Raw genomic sequence first — 17,978 nt, 5'->3', positions numbered from 1 at the left:
CTGCCTGAGGGACCGTGTTCCCCTCGTGGGAATCCGCCCAGGGGAGGCCTTTGTCTCAATCCCGCCACCCTCCCAGGCACATACAGCAGGGACGCGGGAGAGGGCCTTCTCGGTGGTGGCTCCTCCCAGGCAACTGTGGAACTCCCTGCCAAGAGAAGCCAGCCTGGCTCCCTCCATATTGTACCTCCACTGGCTGGTGGGGGAGATCGTCCTGTTCCAACGTTCTTTTGTTTTAATGAGGGGACTGGCAGCATGCTATTTTTATTGTAATTATTTGAATTGTGGAATTGTAGAGGGACCCCGGGGATCATCCAGTCCAACCCCCTGCAATGCAGGAATAGGCAGCTGTCCCATACCAGGACTGAACCTGCAACCTTGGTGCTACGAGCACCACGCTCTGACAAACTCAGCTATGTTTTAATAGAGCTTGTGTATGTGTTTAATTGTATTTTAATTATTGACACACACACCCATGTTTTTAGCTGTTCTTACCTGTAAATTTCCTGGGGGGGGGGGAGGCAGAGTATAAATAACTATATAATGATTACAATAATAACAGTTAAGAGTGCATGGTTTGCATGGAACTGTGCCCCAAGATTCCAGTTGAAAGCATCTTTCTGTCTTTTAAAACACTATTATTAGCAACTAATAATAATAATACTTAATGTGTTCATTAGCTGCCCAATAACTTAATGTTGTTACTGATATTTATTAAATTTGCATGCCACCCTTCTTCTGAAGATCACAGGGCTGTGTGGTGTTCAATAGAAACAAAATTTAATCCATGAATGTCATTCTGTAAATGGCATTAAGACAATTGTGATAAGACAAAGGGACAAAATTAACATTGAGTGCAGAGCAGAGATCCTGGTAATGTTGTTGGAAAAAATTGCTTTGCAGCTATGTGGCCGAAAGGAAAGTTACTGGTGGGCTAAGGCCCTTTTAAGTCCCTGACGACAAACATTTGAAGTGCACCTATAATGCTTGCTTATTGTGAAAAGGAGCTTCAGGTGTAGTTCAGTGTGTTCTCTTTACTACTTATTTATATAGTGTCATCAGTGTGCAGAATGCAAGGAGAGGAGCTTGCAATATAAAATTTGGCTCATGGTAAAGGTTGAGATGAGGAAGGACGCGGGTGGCGCTGTTGCTCAGTCCCAGCTCCTGCCAACCTAGCAGTTCGAAAGCACGTCAAAGTGCAAGTAGATAAATAGGTACCGCTCCGGCGCGAAGGTAAATGGAGTTTCTGTGCGCTGCTCTGGTTCGCCAGAAGCAGCTTAGTCATGCTGTCCACATGACCCGGAAGCTGTACGCTGGCTCCCTCGGCCAGTAAAGAGAGATGAGCGCCACAACCCCAGAGTCGTCTGCAACTGGACCTAACAGTCAAGGGTCCCTTTACCTTTAAAGGTAGAGGAAGCACAACTGATATCCTGCTGTGCCCATCTGCAAGCATAATAGCTGTGATTCCTGCATTGCAAGGGGTTGGTGTAAATGACCCTTGGAGTTCCTTTCCAACTCTACAATTCTATGAAAGGAATTTCTGCTTGTATAGTGGCACTTTCCCTTCCTCTCCCAGCAGCCCCCATTGCCCCCCCCCAATCTGCTGTAGAACGCTGAGAGACCATCCTGAGAAGATTTCGAGGGAAGAAGGGGACATCTGGTCGAACAACATTGGGCATCACCCGAGGTAAACAGGAGAAGGTGCACTTGAATTAGCACTGAAGGATTAATTTCTTTGAACGTTAAATAAATGTTCTCATGTAACTAACTGTCCTGCTCTTTCCAGACAATGAAGGGGGAACAAAGTCAAGCTGCTTCCCTCATTGACAGAACCATCGAGATGAGGAAAGAAACAGAAGCAAAAAAAGTGGTCTTGGCATGGGGGCTTCTGAACTTGTCCATGGCTGGCATGATTTATACTGAAATGTAAGAGAGGCAAACACCCCAACTTCATTCTGCATCCTTGCTGATGGTGTCTTGTGGCCCATAGCCCTCAGTGAGCTAAATGTTCACCGCTTCTCCCATGAATTCATTGTCCATCATCCCATGAATTCATCAAGGATTTCGAGTCACCTTCTCTTGGTGTCAGCCATACAGGGGATGGTTGATATTGAGCTGCTGTATTTGGCTGTTTTGAAAATGACAGAGATAATGTTCATGGAAGTGCTTTCTGACGCTCTAAAATGCTATTAAATTTTAAAGGGGTTATTAATGAGTAAATATGTCTGCTCTGCTTTGGCAGATGACTGTTGGGTGGAAGACACAAATCTCTCATAGTCCAGATTTGGAGGAGAGAATTGGGGAGGCCACTGTGAAGTGCCAAAAAGTTCATCCTGGGGGAAATTATTGCCTCTCCATTGTATCTTCATCATGGGGAGTGAGCTATTTATTGTAAATCACTGAAAAGTAGTTGGTGCTTCCATGCTGTGGGGCTATGAATGACCTTTGTCTCCCTCTCCCCCCCCCCCCCCAGGTCTGGAAAACTAATCAGTTCCTATTATAACATTTCGTGCTGGTTACTATGGTATGTTGGTAAGTACTTTGAAACTCCAGAAGAATGTAGAAGTTGGTTGAATGGACTGGGGATGTCTCTGCATTTATGCTTTTAGGGAGGAAAAAAAGGAAGTGAGCAGGTGATTCTCTGGGTTTTGTTTTTTCATAGAATTGTAGAGTTTGAAGGGTCCCCCAAGGGTCATCCAGCCCAACCCTCTGCAGCGTTGTCATCACAGCTAAAGAATCCCTGGCAGATGGCCATCCAACCTCTGTTTGAAAACCTCGTAAGGAAGGAGAGTCCCCCACCTTCCGAGGGAGTCCGTTTCACTGTTGAACAACTCTTACTGTCTGGAAGTTTTTCCCTAATGTTTAGCCGAAATCTTTCTTGTAGTTTGAGTCCACTGGTTTGAGTCCTCCTCTCTGGACCAGGAGAAAAGCTCCATTTGACATCCCTGCAGATATTTAAAGATGGACATATTGTCACGTTTAAAGCCACCTTGCTGTCCCCATGCTTGCTTATCCCTCCATCCATATTGGGTAAACATGGTCAGGTGCAGACACAACACTGGCTTCTTGCAAACTCTGGTCTGTTTCAGGAGTTAGTTTACGACAGAGGTCGGCAACTTCTGGCCCATGGGCTGGATGCAGCCCACAATGGCCGTTTTACTGGCCCACGAGCCGCCTGCAAACCGAGCCGCCTGTCTGGCAAGCCCCCCGCGCACGCGCAGATACCAGAAACCATGTCTGCACATGTCCAGACGCCGAAAATCGCTTCTGCACAGGCACGATTTTTGGCATCTGGGCATGCGCAGAAGCTATTTCCGTTGCCACGGACATACGCAGACACGATTTCCGGCATCGTGTTGCACATGTCCGTCCCACGAACGATCTCTGTGGGCTTGATCCGGCCCATGGCCGGAAAACCTTGCTGACACCTGGCTTAAGGGCTGCACCTCTCCTTCCTCCAGTGTGGTGTAGTGGTTAAGAGCCAGTGTGGTGTAGTGGTTAAGAGCGGTAGACTCATAATCTGGGGAACCGGGTTCGCATCTCTGCTTCTTCACATGCAGCTGCTGGGTGACCTTGGGCTAGTCACACTTCTCTGAAGTCTCTCAGCCCCACTCACCTCACAGGGAGGAAGGGAAAGGAGAATGTTAGCCGCTTTGAGACTCCTTAGGGTAGTGATAAAGCGGGATATCAAATCCAAACTCTTCTTCTTCTTCTTCTTCTTCTTCTTCTTCTTCTCCAGCCTCCCGCCGCCGCCACACCGCGGTGGTGTAAATTTCTTCCCTTTTGTTCCCTTAAAAATAGTTCAGCATTACAAGTGCCATCATCTGTGACTGGTGCTAACTCTGGTTAGACCATTTCTGTGAGTTGCTAAGTGCATATACAGGTGAAACTCGAAAAATTAGAATATCGTGGAAAAGTCCATTTATGTAAGCAATTGTTTTCATTAGCTACTGGAATTTAATATACAGTATGAGATAGACTCATGACATGCAAAGCAAGATATGTCAAGCCTTTGTTTGTTATAATTGTGATGATTATGGCGTACAGCTGATGAAAACCCCAAAGTTGAAATTGTTAATTTGGGGTTCTCATCAGCTGTATGCCACAACCATCACAATTATAACAAATAAAGGCTTGACATATCTCACTTTCCATGTCATGAGTCTATCTCATATATTAGTTTCACCTTTTAAGTTGAATTACTGAAAGAAATGAACCTTTCCACGATATTCTAATTTTTCAAGTTTCACCTGTATATCTGACAAATTACAAAGTATTAATTGGCTTTGACTGCTCTGGTTGCCAGGCAACTGCATCAATTTAGCGAGATTGGAATTTCCACGTACCTGTGGCTTGCTGTATATCAATTAAGAATTGTCTGAATTCTGTCCCCCCCCTTTTTTTTCTTCTACAGACCAACTATTTATACCAAATTTCTTTATTGTGCAAATATTTTGATAATCCTGATTACCTGGTAAAACCAGCATCTTTTGTATGATAAAATCAGTGAGGCTGGCTGTTTAAATTGTTGCCTGTCTCATACCGTTCACAAACTCTTATTTTAATCTTCTGTTTTGTTCTAGAACTTGCATTTGCATCTCTGTTCAGCCTTAATGCCTTATTTGACTTCTGGAGGTATTTTAAATATACTATGGCCCCAACCAGCTTGGTTATGAGTCCTGGACAGCAGACCCTCCTGGGGTTGCAGAATGCAGGTAGGTATGCAGATTCAAATGCAGATTAGCAACTCTGCAATTCAAGTAACTTATTCAAAACGTTTGGAGCACCCATGCAAATACTGACACAATGGAAGTGGTGTGCAGTTGATATTTTCTATGGGGAAAGTCATGTATTTGACAGATCATCTTGTTGATGAGGGCAAGGGGAAGGCAATAGGGTGGGAGGACCTGATCATACATGTAGCTGTGCTTGGTGTGCTGCCAGCATCCTGTTGTTGCCTGCCATGCTTTCTCTGCAACGCATACCACAAAGAGCAGAAAATTTAAAAAGCAAATAAAATGGCTGAGTTCCTTGACATATATACAATCCTGTGGGATGTGCAGAAACTTTATAAAGCTTAATATTTTAACTAAAAAAATTCAATTTCAGTTGTGCAGACTACTCCACCCCGTGAGCTGACGCCAAAGAAAACTCCTCCTTCGACGCCTTCTCCTCCCGTCCAGGGGCAGAGTGTGCTGAGCTACAGCCCTTCCCGCTCGCCTAGTGCCAGCCCAAAATTTGCCTCCAGCTGCATGTCCAGCTGCAGCCCTCAGCTCCAGGCTCTGTCGGGCAGCAGCTCCGGTTCTTACAGTGCTGCTATGAGCTACTCCCCAGGCAGCTGCTACAGTAAGGTAAAGAGCTTTCTCATTAGTCTCTTCTATAATACTAACAAGCATTTATAAAAATGTTTTTTTTCATTTAGTGCTCAAAGCACTCTGTGTGGACGTGCATGCACACATGCATATTGCAGTTATTTTGCTGCACTTATATTTTTCCTCCCAGCAGCTCAAAGGTGAAGAGCGTGGCTCTCTTCACTCCTCATTAAAATCCTCACGACAACCAGGCCAGTGCAGAGAGCTTGTCTAAGGCCCGGAGCTGGAGTCTCGTTTCACCCGTTAAGTCGGGAGGCACGGAACATCCTTGGCATGATAGTGCCAAGTCCAGCAGGCCCCTGGTGGGGCCCCCCAGCTGGCTTAGCCCTCCGTGGCCCGGGGCAAGTGTACCTGGCTGCCTCGACCCCTGCATGGGCCTGACAACAACCCTGTAAGGTGGGTTGAACTGAGAGGCTGCGACTGGCCTAAGGTCACCCAGTGTGTTTCATGGCTGAGTGGGGATTTGAACTCTGGTATCTCCCAGTTCCTCAAAGAAAAGTTCCTCTGGTATCTCCCATTCTCAAAGAAATCAGCCCTGAGTGCTCACTAGAAGGACAGATCCTGAAGTTGAGGCTCCTGTACTTTGGCCACCTCGTGAGAAGAGAAGACTCCCTAGAAAAGACCCTGATGTTGGGAAAGATGGAGGGCACAAGGAGAAGGGGACGACAGAGGATGAGATGGTTGGACAGTGTTCTCGAAGCTACTAACATGAGTTTGGCCAAACTGCGAGAGGCAGTGAAGGATAGGCGTGCCTGGCGTGCTCTGGTCCATGGGGTCACGAAGAGTCGGACACGACTGAACGACTGAACAACAACAACAATCTCCCAGTTCCTAGTTCAGCACTAACCACTACACCACACTGTCTCTCCCCATTTTACAGTTGTGGATAGGGAGGCTGAGGCTGGAAGTGGGGTGTGTGTGTTCACTGATGAGGTCTGTGTTTAGGACTTTCACCTCCTCCCCTTGACCGCTTCCCTGCTCCAACATGGCTTTGATTTCAACTGCCTCAGATGACATGAGCTTATTCTGTTGCGACGCAGAGATGGAATCCTTTCCAGATTCCCCCCCCTTTTGTACCCCCTTCCCTTCGGGCCAAGTGCCGGAGGAATGAACAAAAGTTAGTGTTTCTTTTTTAAAAAAATTAAAAATAAAAATCTTTGCAGCTCTCTGATGGAAAATAAATGGGGAGAGATCACTCTGTCGGGATACATAGAATGTTGTGTAGCCTAGTAAGTCTGCAGGCTTGAGCTTGCTTGCAAAGTAAAAGAAGCTGATGTAATAGACCTGCAAACCTTACTGTGCCAGAGTGACTCAGCAAGAGTGGGCCGACAGATGATTGGCTGTTGTCTTGTATTAAAGGGGAACCTGTTAAGCAGGGCGTGGTGGTGTAGAGTGGAGTCGGAGAGAGTGAGGGTGAAGTTGTCCTACTTGTCTAAACTGTCTGTATGTATATAGCTCACGTTAAAACAATACTGCACTAAAGAACCTGTGGCTTTTGCACTTCTCTGCTACAACGCCGTGGAGCAATCCGCGACACACTCATCCACTTTTTGGGATTCCCAGTATATTCCATTTTGTTTTGCCTAGGTCCCCCCTTTTAGCCCTTCTCCAAGCACTTCTCCGTACCCCACCAGCATCGGCCCAATGGATAGCAGTGGAATGAGGTCACGGTATCGCTCTTCGCCAAGCGTATACAATTCCCCTACTGGCAAGGAAGACTATATGACGGACCTCAGGTCTCTGGACAACTTCCTTCGAAGCGAGGAGGAGAAGCAGCACAGAGTTCAGCTGGGTAAGCAGTTCTGCTCCACGCAAATAATGTATTCCGCCCCACCTGATGGAGTATTCGCATGTGCCCATAGCTATGAAAGCCTTGCCAGCCAGTTTCCATAATTTCTTTTGCATGCTTGTGGTTGGATAACTACAGGGAGCACAAGGTGGCGCTGTGGTCTAAACCAGTGTTTTTCAACCTTTTTTGGGCAAAGGCACACTTGTTTCATGAAAAAAATCACGAGGCACACCACCATTAGAAAATGTTAAAAAAATTAACTCTGTGCCTATATTGACTATATATAAAGTAATTTTTCAATTTTACCCACGGCACACCAGGCAACATCTCGCGGCACACTAGTGTGCCGCGGAACAGTGGTTGAAAAACACTGGTCTAAACCACTGAGCCTCGTGGGCTTGCCGATCAGAAGGTTGGTGGTTTGAATCCCTGAGCTCCAGTTGCTCTGTCCCAGCTCCTGCCAATCTAGCAGTTTGAAAGCACACCAGCACAAGTAGATAAATAGGTACTGCTTCAGCGGGAAGGTAAAAACGGCATTTCCGTGCGCTCTGGTTTCTGTCATGGTGCCCCATTGTGCCAGAAGCAGTTTAGTCATGCTGGCCACACGACCCGGAAAGCTGTCTGTGGACAAACGCCGGCTCCCTCGGCCTGAAAGCGAGATGAACGCTGCAACCCCATAGTTGCCTTTGACTGCACTTAACTGTCCAGGGGTCCTTTACCTTTACCTTTTACAGGGAGCACAGATTCCAGTTCTCCTTCTAGCAGCCCAACCTTTTGGAACTACAGCCGGTCCATGGCAGACTATGCCCAGATGCTCAGGAAATTCCAGTACCAACCTGCCTGCAGGTCCCAAGCCCCTTCGGCCCACAAAGATGAAGCCGAGTTGAGCTCCAAGCAGGTCGCTGAAGAGGTAAATGGAAGATTGGCATCGGGGCAGTAGGGGATTGTTTCCTTCTGAATGGAGCCTCCAGAGCATCAGTCTTCAACTTTTTCACATAGGGACCCACATTTAACCCAAACATGCATTTGGGGACCCCCCTACCTCCCCCCATATATTAATATGGTGCTGCTGCTACTCACTTTAGTTCAGGTCCCAACCCACCAGCTGAAGACCAGTGCTCTAGAGCCATTACACTTTAGTGGCAAATCACTACAAGTGTATGTACTTAACAGTGAACCCCATTGGGACTGGAAGACTTAATTCAGAGTAAAATTAAATCAGAACGTGCATTTGGGAGGAGTAATAGTTGTTTACTATTAGATTCCAATGGGTTATTGATATTGCTTTGTTTGATATAAGTTTGTTTGTTTGAAAGTTATTGTGACTTTTTTGTATTTGATCTGATTGTTATTATTAATGTTTGACATTTGATTATGTTTTTATATGGGCGGGGTATAGATAAAATAAAAAGTTTATAGGACCTGCAACTTTATAACTTGCTTACTATGTTTCAGGAAGATAGGAGGATTTAAATAATAATAATCCTACAATGACTGGACTGAGTTGACATACTGAGACCTTCTTGTTTTCCCTTTCAGGTTTGGGCAAGAGTGTCAATGAGTAGGCAGCTGCTGGATCACATGGACTCCTGGACTGCTAAATTCAGAAATGTGAGTTCTGCCGGTGGCCTTTGAAATCAAACAGGTGACTTCTTGTTTGATTTGTGGGTAAATAGTCAAATTAAGCTAAGTGGGGATGGCTTACACATTGCTCTGTGGGACAAACTGAAATTGCTTGAAAGCCCAAGACGCAGTTCAACTTTCCTTCCTTCCTTCCTTCCTTCCTTCCTTCCTTCCTTCCTTTCTTTCTTTCTTTCTTTCTGTCATTTAGTGGATCAATGAAACAATTTTAGTGCCCCTCGTTCAGGAGATGGAGTCCGTGAGCACTCAGATGCGGAGAATGGGGTGTCCAGAGTTGCAAATTGGAGGTACGTTGACTTACATAAAACTTGTGGTCTGTTATCTCCTGTTGAAGGTGAAATAGCCCACCATTTTTACCACTTGGTAATATAATATCTGGGAACACCCTTTTGGATGCCACTTTTTAAAAAATATTTAGAGGTAGAGTCGGGTCAGGTTGTTGTGATCTACTGGGACACTGTACAGATAAATTTGCATGTTTGCGGGTAGCAGAACATAACCTTGTAGATTAAATAAAAGGAAGTGAGCAGTCCTTATCATGACTTATCTTAGAACTTTTGTGGCTTTTCCTGTCTGGTGGGCTTACGGCTTTTTGTTTTTGCAGATGCCAGTATCAGCAGTCTGAAGCAAGCAGCCCTAGTTAAAGCTCCACTTATTCCCACACTGAACGCAATAGTGCAGTACCTGGACCTTACACCAAACCAGGAATATTTGGTTGAAAGGATCAAAGGTAAAGAGTCAAGGTGTGCATTTGGGGGCATTTTTACGCTAGGTACAATTAGCATTGGTTTTCAGCAAGCTGCTATTGCATCAGCAAGGCCTCTGCACTTTGGTCTCTTCTAAGGCAGAGGTGTGGTAGTGGAAGGAGGGTCTGAGTTTCAAACAGCAATATTGGCAGTGTAGCACTTGATGGTGATCCTGATGAAGTTTTCCCCAGGCTGAAACCAAATGATATCATTCTAAACCAGCCTTTGCCAACCTGGCTCCCTACAACTCCCATCAGCCCCAGTCAGCACCGTCGTCCGAAACATCTGGAGGGCACCAGGTTGGTGGAGGCTGGACAAGCAGGTGTTGAAGGGAACAGCCCTCTTTTAGAACTGCCTCTTTCAGTCACTGAATGGTCCTGAAGCTCCAGGAATGGAATCTCTTTCGTTAAACCTTCCTCCAGTTCTGCCCCCAAATAACGTACTGTACAATTCTGCCAACCCACAGAGCTTTCTCAAGGAGGGTGCATGAGCTCATTCCGGTGGAATCGGGGCGGAGACTTCAAAGCACGGAAATGGGATACTGATTTGCCCACAGACTCTGCGGTAAGTCTTGTGTGTTATCTGCCCTGAATATATTCCATTAAGGTTCCGTGGCTCAGCAACAGCGGTAACAATTAGATGGGAGCATAGATTTCAGTACTCGGAAGCCGGGGTTGTATACCATTAATTTTAGTCCTCTTGTGCTTAAAACGAGGTTACATAAAACGTGTCACATTTGTACGAACTTTTCTGTTTGGATCTGAGCTGATTGCTAAGTTGCCTCTATTGGACTGACCTTGAAGTTTTTTAATTAGTTCTACACTTTCTAGAAAAACTAGAATAAAATCGATTCGAAGTGATGCAAACACAGTAAGTTGTTAGCAGACATTAAGGAGTTTGTTTGGCTCTGTCCCAGCTCAGTTGAATGTGGATTGCATTTCCCTCCACCTCCTTCAGTGCATCCCGACAAACTGAGAGAGAGAGGTGCTCTTAATTGCTTAGTATACTTTTGCTGCTATATAAGTATTTGCTAGTAAGGGTCATATTCATGTCATTCTTTGTTCAGTTGCCTGGGAACAGGGTTTTGTTTTGTATTAAGAAGAAGAGCGAATTTATGGCTTATTCTGGGGATATTTTCTTGCCAATGATGGTGAGAAAAAGCATTTCTTTCTCTTTCTTCAGATCATCATGCACGTGTTCTGCACATACCTTGACTCCAGGCTACCACCTCATCCAAAATATCCCGATGGCAAAACATTCACCTCCCAACATTTCATCCAAATGCCTGATAAGCCAGGTAATGGGGCTCTTTTAGCATTTTATGAACTGGGTGGGGCGGTGTTTTGCCCTCACTCCATTGCTGATGGTTGACCATGAGAGCAGAGGAAGCTCTACACAAGCAGGGATGCTTCTGTGTACATGGAGCTCTGTATGCATATTGGAGACTCATAAAACTTTTGAGTATGGTACATCCAGCAGTATCCCACAAGCTGTGGGTTGAGTAGCATTATCTTACTTTATATCAGGCATGGCCAGACTTGGCCCTCCAGCTGTTTTGGGACTACAATTCCCATCATCCCTGGCCACTGGTCCTGTTAGCTAGGGATGATGGGAGTTGTAGTCCCAAAACAGCTGGAGGGCCAAGTTTGGCCATGCCTGCTTTATATAAACAAACACACAGGATTGTATCCAGTGGTGATGCTCAGCTGACAGTAAGGCCTTCATCAGTGGACTGGGGAGAGAAGGAATTTTCAGCCATTCTTCCCACCCCCATCTGCTCCTGAGGTTTTGCAGAGTTGTTTCAGGGGGGGGGGCGAAGGGGAAATGGCTGAATATTGTTTCCCTCCCTTGTACCACTCGTCATCAGCCAGATAAACTCTGTTAATCAAGGCAAAATATGAACTTGTTGTTCACAGACGTCTCCAACGAGAACTTGTTTTGCATCTACCAGAGTAGCGTCAACCCTCCCCACTATGAACTTATTTACCAGCGACAAGTCTACAGTCTACCAAAGGTAGGAATCCAGCAACTTCCCATTGATGCCTCCAGGACAGTGGAGCAGCACAGAAGAAATTGGGTGGCGTTCCAAAACTGCTAGGGAGGCGTCCAGTGGGTGGGGATATGCGCTGTCTGCTGTACAGGATATTTCCGTGGCATCGGTCTCCACACACCTGTGTGTTGAGCTGTCACCTGTCTTCCTCGCAGCATGGTGATGCATCTGTGGCTGGGAGAAGGGAGCAAAGTACTGGTCGTCTCCATTAACGAGGCTTGCCAGTTACCCTTCTTTATAAATGACAATACCTGCAACAAAATGTTGTGGTATGGAGTAGAGTACTGCTGTTCAGGATTCCCTTTCCTAAGCTGCTACATGACATTTCCCGCTCCCCTCCTGAATTTTCTGTTTCCCCTAATTGTCAACCAGCATTCTGCGGTCACTGAGTTTGCTTAGTCGTCCTTGGTCTGTTTTCAGCCTCATCGGTCTGTTTTCAGCTTTTTTGCATTTTAGAGGTAGTTTCCCCCTGAAGATTTTTTGGTTACTTCTGCAGCCCTCGGGGCTTCCCTGAAGGAACCTGCTGACCCCTCCCTCTTGGGTGTGGTTGTTGTTGTTGTTCAGTCGTTCAGTCGTGTCCGACTCTTCGTGACCCCATGGACCAGAGCACGCCAGGCACCCCTATCCTTCACTGCCTCTCGCAGTTTGGCCAAACTCATGTTAGTAGCTTCGAGAATACTGTCCAACCATCTCATCCTCTGTCGTCTCCTTCTCCTTGTGCCCTCCACCTTTCCCAACATCAGGGTCTTTTCTAGGGAGTCTTCTCTTCTCATGAGGTGGCCAAAGTGCTGGAGCCTCAACTTCAGGATCTGTCCTTCTAGTGAGCACTCAGGGCCGATTTCCTTGAGAATGGATAGGTTTGATCTTCTTGCAGTCCATGGGACTCTCAAGAGTCTCCTCCAGCACCAGAATTCAAAAGCATCAATAGTGAAGCCTCAACCGTATAAGGGCCCGCATTCCTGGGAATGAGCTCACATTTAATGTATAGGATACTTAGGAAGCTTCGGGAGGAAAAAAACAAATCACGCTTGAGCTATCCAAAAGTATAGCTGCTTTCGGGTCTGGGAGATTCTCAGGATGCTGAATTGTGCACTAGATTCTCAGCTGAGCCAGTCAGGTGTGTGCAGTGGTCTTACAGAGGTGCAAGCATTTCCAGTATCGCAATCCGACAATGTACAGAGGGCAACAGCCCCTCATACTTAAGTCTTTGTCATGTGACTCCCCTCCTGTTCACTCGGACCCCGTTTGTCTTTCACTTCAGGGCAGAAACAACTTGTTCCACACCTTGCTAATGTTCCTGTACATCATAAAGACTAAAGAATCTGGGATGCTTGGGTAGGTATGGCATTCTGCGTATTCCTGAACCCAACACTGGGCTGGGAATGTCCGCTGAATAGCTTCTCTCGGTCAGTGTGGACAATACCAAGATAGATGGAGCCGATGGCATAAGGCGGCTTCCTGTGTCCCTAAACAAGGAGAAGTGATCTGCTCCCTGCCCAGAAGAGAGCTTATCACATCACATTGAGGGTAGGAAGGGGAGTGGTGGAAGAGAACAGATACTAGCCAATAGAGTGTGGAGGGGTGGCAGGTGGAAATATTTAGCAAGAAGGACTGAAAATGAGCTGGAGTGGCCCCCATTTATTATTATTATTGCTGGCATGTGCATGTATGGGGGGGGGAGGCTTGACAAACAAAACTCCCTAATGAGGGAGAAGGAGAATGAAGCCCAGTTAATCAAATAAGCACAGGCATTAGAGCTGGCTTCTGTGTATCAATAGCAATATTTCTATAGAGAGTCCTGAATGTGGTTATCGAATGGAGCGATTTACCGTATTTTTCGCTCCATAGGGCGCACCGGACCATAGGGCGCACCTCGTTTTTAGAGGAGGAAACAAGGAAAAAAAAATCTGGTTTTCTTCCTCTAAAAGCCCTGTTTTTTTGAGGATCAGCTAAAAGTTTTGCAGCTTTTTTGCAAAGGGAAAAGCCCTGGTTTTTTTGAGGATCAGCTAAAAGTTTTGTAGCTTTTTTTGCAAAGGGAAAAGCCCTGGTTTTTTGAGGATCAGCTAAAAGTTTTGCAGCTTTTTTTGCAAAGGGGGAAAAGCAAAGAGGAAAAGCCCTGTTTTTATGGGGTTCAACTCACATTTCTGCAGCTTCTAAAGGAAAAGAGCCTTTTCTACAGTTTCCAGACAGAAAGTCTAATCAGCCAGTCACATGTCACTTGGGAAACAAACAACCTCCCTCTGCAGCACATTCAACAATGAAGGGCGGGGCTGAAAGGGAGCCGGGACTCTTATCTCTCTCCTGATCTCTTGCTGATCAGCTGCTGAGTGGGGTCCTTTCAACACCCCCTTTTCTCTTTGTAAAATAAAAAGCATGATCCTCTTTTGGCCCCATGGCAATTCAGCTCCAGGGACCACCATTCGCTCCATAAGACGCACAGATATCCCCCCTTACTTTTTAGGAGCGAAAAAAGTGCGTCTTATGGAGCGAAAAATACGGTAACTTAACCCTGCTCCTGAGGCACCAGCTTCAAATGAGACTTTTAACATTTTAAATTTCTTATTTAATGATTCAGTTACAGGTGGGTAGCCGTGTTGGTCTGCCATAGTCGAAACAAAATAGAAAATTATAGTATCTGAAGAAGTGTGCATGCACACGAAAGCTCATACCAAGAACAAACTCAGTTGGTCTCTAAGGTGCTACTGGAAAGAATTTTCTATTTTATTTAATGATGAATGGTATAACTTACATATCTTGATATGAAATGCATCAACTATTTTTTGCAGGCGGGTCAATCTTGGCTTATCTGGTGTGAACGTTTTGTGGATTTTTGGAGACTAGTTGCCAGTCCCTGTCGCAGGACGCATGAGGACAAACACCTTGGCTTGTTTTGTGAAGAGAACTCAGCAGCTTGACGAACTTACTGCCTTGAAAGCATGGTTTGGATATATAAAGCAAGACTTTGGTTTTTTAAAAACTGTATTTGGAATAATAATGAAAAACTTTCAGCACCAAAACCAAATGGTTTCTGTGAATGACTTCACTTGAGGATCCTAGCGGGAAAGTTATGTCGTTTCTAGATGGACTGAATTACCTTTTTGGATAGCATTCTGTTGAATGCGACTGCTGCTTTTAGACGATAACAGGAGGGCTGTTTGCCACACACAGTCTGCCTCTGGAGATTCATATAAGCAGGACACCTAGTCGATAATGCATTGCTGAATTGGATCCAAACTATTCAAGTGAGCCTGCGTACCTGTATTCTTATAGGCTACATCCGTTTTGCCACGTCAGAAAAAAGGTCACATCAGTGTATCTTAAGTACAAGGTCCCAAACCACAGAAACACAAATCAACCAGGTTTCTTTTGAGTCTTGGTTACAAAGGTATGTGCCTTTCATCTCTAGCACACAAGTGACTTTGTATGATCTTTTTTCTTTTTTGAAGTGACAGCACTCCGGCTCCCTCTATCAGCAGCACAGAACAGCAGGCAAACTTCATCTTGACCATGCAGCCTTTTCTCGGGGCCCTTGGGAGATGTAGTGTTTTGGGTTGGAGGGGGGGGTGTTCAAATTTCATGTTTCTATGGGATGCTGCGAAGTGAGCTGCATCTAAAGGGTGGGGGTTACCAATAGTTCATGGCATGGAGGGCTGTGCTGCTGCCTTTCTTCCCCCAACACATTCCGATAAGCAGGGAGCTAAAAGAGTGGAACATCACACTTGCCATTCCAGCAAAACTGCCCCATGAGTCCTGTTGCCAAATAAACCAGTACCTCTACTTACAAGCACCTCTGGTTACGTATCCTTCGGGATACACATGCGGCAAACCCATAAGTATTTTTCCGGGTTTCGCCGCATGCGCAGAAGCGCTCTACCGCGTGCATGCGCGCAACAGGCACCTCCGGTTGCGAAAACCTCGGGATCTGATCGGAGCTCCGGAACGGATCCCATCCGCAACCGGAGGTACCACTGTAGTTTATTTTTCCTCCTAGGTTAAGACTGTGTGGTGGGCGGGAGAAGGATTGGCATGGTTTGGACATTGCATGTCTTTGGATAATCTGGTATATATATGTATTTTAATGAATGGATTCTTTTTCCAGTCACGTCACTGGGGCCTTTCCAGTCTGCAAACATCTTGGCTGCAGTTGTACTTCTCTTTCCTTGCAAGTGAACAATTTTGCTGCTCAACAATTAGGCTTCCCCTGCGAAAAGCTCCCCAACCTTAGCATGTACATCTTGGTGCCCAAGCATTTGACAAACAAAGCTATTTCGGAAAACTGCACCCTCTTTTAAAGAATAGGGTGTTCCAAATCAAACCCTAGCTCTCAGCATAAAATATAATTCATTTGCCTTGCAACCATAGCATGCAGGACAATTTGTAGGTCTAAATTAATTAATTTACCACTAGAGGTCCGCAGCCCTGAATCTCTTAATTCTGTGAAACCCTAACCCTCAACATATCAACAGATCTTGTTGTGACCCAGAGCAGCATATTTTGTAAGCAAAGCTTCCTTTGTTGCCTTGACAAAGTGTGTTTGTACTGGATTTTGCAGGAGTGAACAGGCTGGTGAGATGGCAGGGGGCGGCTGCTTCTGCTTCCATAGCCACTGGTCTTAAGACCTATTGCTGTGACAGCAGCTTGTGTGTTACGTTTTTCTAATCCGAGTCATGCTTTCCTCAGGAAGCTGAGACCTTTGTTGACACCTGTCTTGGTGCTGCCATTAAAACGTCTGTTTTAATTTGTCTCTGTGTGACTCTTTTCTGGGTCCTTGCTCTTCCCTCTTTTTGGCCTGTCCTCTCACATCACAAAAACCTGTGGTCTTTCAGATACTGTTGTACTACAATTCCCATCATCGTGCTGACCATTGGCAGTGCTGGCCAGAGCAGATGGCAGCTGCATCCCAGGAATCCCATTCCTGTCTTATACCTTCAGCTTCCTAGGCAGCCATTCTATTTAAGGTATCAAGAGAATCCTTTTACAGCCTTCAGCTAGCTAGCTATCGGTCTCCCTTCGTTCTGTCTTTCTGCATAATTCCGTGTTACTAAGCAGTTTATATCTATTGCACAACCATTAAAAACGCAAAAGCCCTGTGGGATCAAAGGCTCATCTAGCTGGTGGTCATCACTGCCTCTTGTGGGAATAGATTCAGGTAGGTAGATGTGCTGGTCTGACGCAGTTGAAATATATATATGTGTGTGTATGTATGTATTATGGTGCTGGAGGAGACTCGTGAGAGTCCCATGGACTGCAAGAAGATCAAACCTATCCATTCTCAAAGAAATCAGCCCTGAGTGCTCACTGGAAGGACAGATCCTGAAGTTGGGGCTCCAGTACTTTGGCCACCTCATGAGAAGAGAAGACTCCCTGGAAAAGACCCTGATGTTGGGAAAGATGGAGGGCACAAGGAGAAGGGGACGACAGAGGATGAGATGGCTGGACAGTGTTCTCGAAGCTACTAACATGAGTTTGGCCAAACTGCGAGAGGCAGTGGAGGATAGGCGTGCCTGGCATGCTCTGGTCCATGGGGTCCTGTTAATTTAAGCCTCCTCAAGCGCAGCTTGTCTAGATCGTAAAGGCAGCCAGTAGCCCAACATGATATTCCCAACAATTGAGTAGGCAGCTGGCTTTGGCCAGGGGCCTGTGTGGTTCTTGGCTGCCCAGTTCATTTGGTCAAGGTGTAACAGCAGCAGCAGCAGTAGTTTTATAATATGACAGATGTTCTGTGGAGCTGAAAGCTAAATTTGAATGCTCTTCATATACACCTGAAGATATTTCAAGGGTTGACGTGAGCCTTGTGGGTTTTTTTAAAGGGTAAGAAATGCAGTATGGAAACCCTACATACAGATGAAACTCGAAAAATTAGAATATCGTGGAAAGGTTCATTTCTTTCGGTAATTCAACTTAAAAGGTGAAACTAATATATGAGATAGACTCATGACATGCAAAGTGAGATATGTCAAGCCTTTATTTGTTATAATTGTGATGATTATGGCGTACAGCTGATGAGAACCCCAAATTAACAATCTCAACTTTGGGGTTTTCATCAGCTGCACGCCATAATCATCACAATTATAACAAATAAAGGCTTGACATATCTCGCTTTGCATGTCATGAGTCTATCTCCTATATTAAACTCCAGTAGCTAATGAAAACAATTGCTTACATAAATGGACTTTTCCACGGTATTCTAATTTTTTGAGTTTCACTTGTAAAGTGCAGCCTTTCTCGGTGTAATTTGCCAGCCTCGATCTTGGTAAAAATGAACCCCAGACCGAGCTGACTGACCCTTTAGAGAAAAATGTGCTCCTCTTCAGCTTATAACAAATTTTCTCTCTGCCTATTCCTGCTGAATACATTTCCTGCTGATTTTTAAAAGGCTGCTA

General features: G+C 45.5%; 1 protein-coding gene across 1 annotated transcript; it reads left to right on the top strand.

Moving 5' to 3' along the window:
• The first annotated feature begins 1,622 nt into the window (after window positions 1-1,622).
• TMEM209 (transmembrane protein 209) lies at window positions 1,623-14,606 on the top strand. Its single transcript, XM_033162445.1, has 15 exons — window positions 1,623-1,698; window positions 1,784-1,923; window positions 2,471-2,529; window positions 4,581-4,712; window positions 5,107-5,348; window positions 6,957-7,161; window positions 7,893-8,068; window positions 8,698-8,769; window positions 8,990-9,086; window positions 9,404-9,529; window positions 10,012-10,109; window positions 10,728-10,842; window positions 11,462-11,559; window positions 12,857-12,930; window positions 14,382-14,606. Exons 2-15 carry the CDS (start codon window positions 1,787-1,789, stop codon window positions 14,434-14,436), a joined length of 1,686 nt encoding a protein of 561 aa, XP_033018336.1. The 5' UTR covers window positions 1,623-1,698; window positions 1,784-1,786; the 3' UTR covers window positions 14,437-14,606.
• The last annotated feature ends 3,372 nt before the right edge of the window (window positions 14,607-17,978 follow it).

Source organism: Lacerta agilis, chromosome 10 (genome assembly GCF_009819535.1).
Source record: "Lacerta agilis isolate rLacAgi1 chromosome 10, rLacAgi1.pri, whole genome shotgun sequence".
Taxonomy (NCBI): Eukaryota; Metazoa; Chordata; class Lepidosauria; order Squamata; family Lacertidae; genus Lacerta; species Lacerta agilis.
The sequence above is the reverse complement of the archived record's forward strand: the minus strand, read 5'-3'. Positions and strand labels throughout refer to the sequence as shown.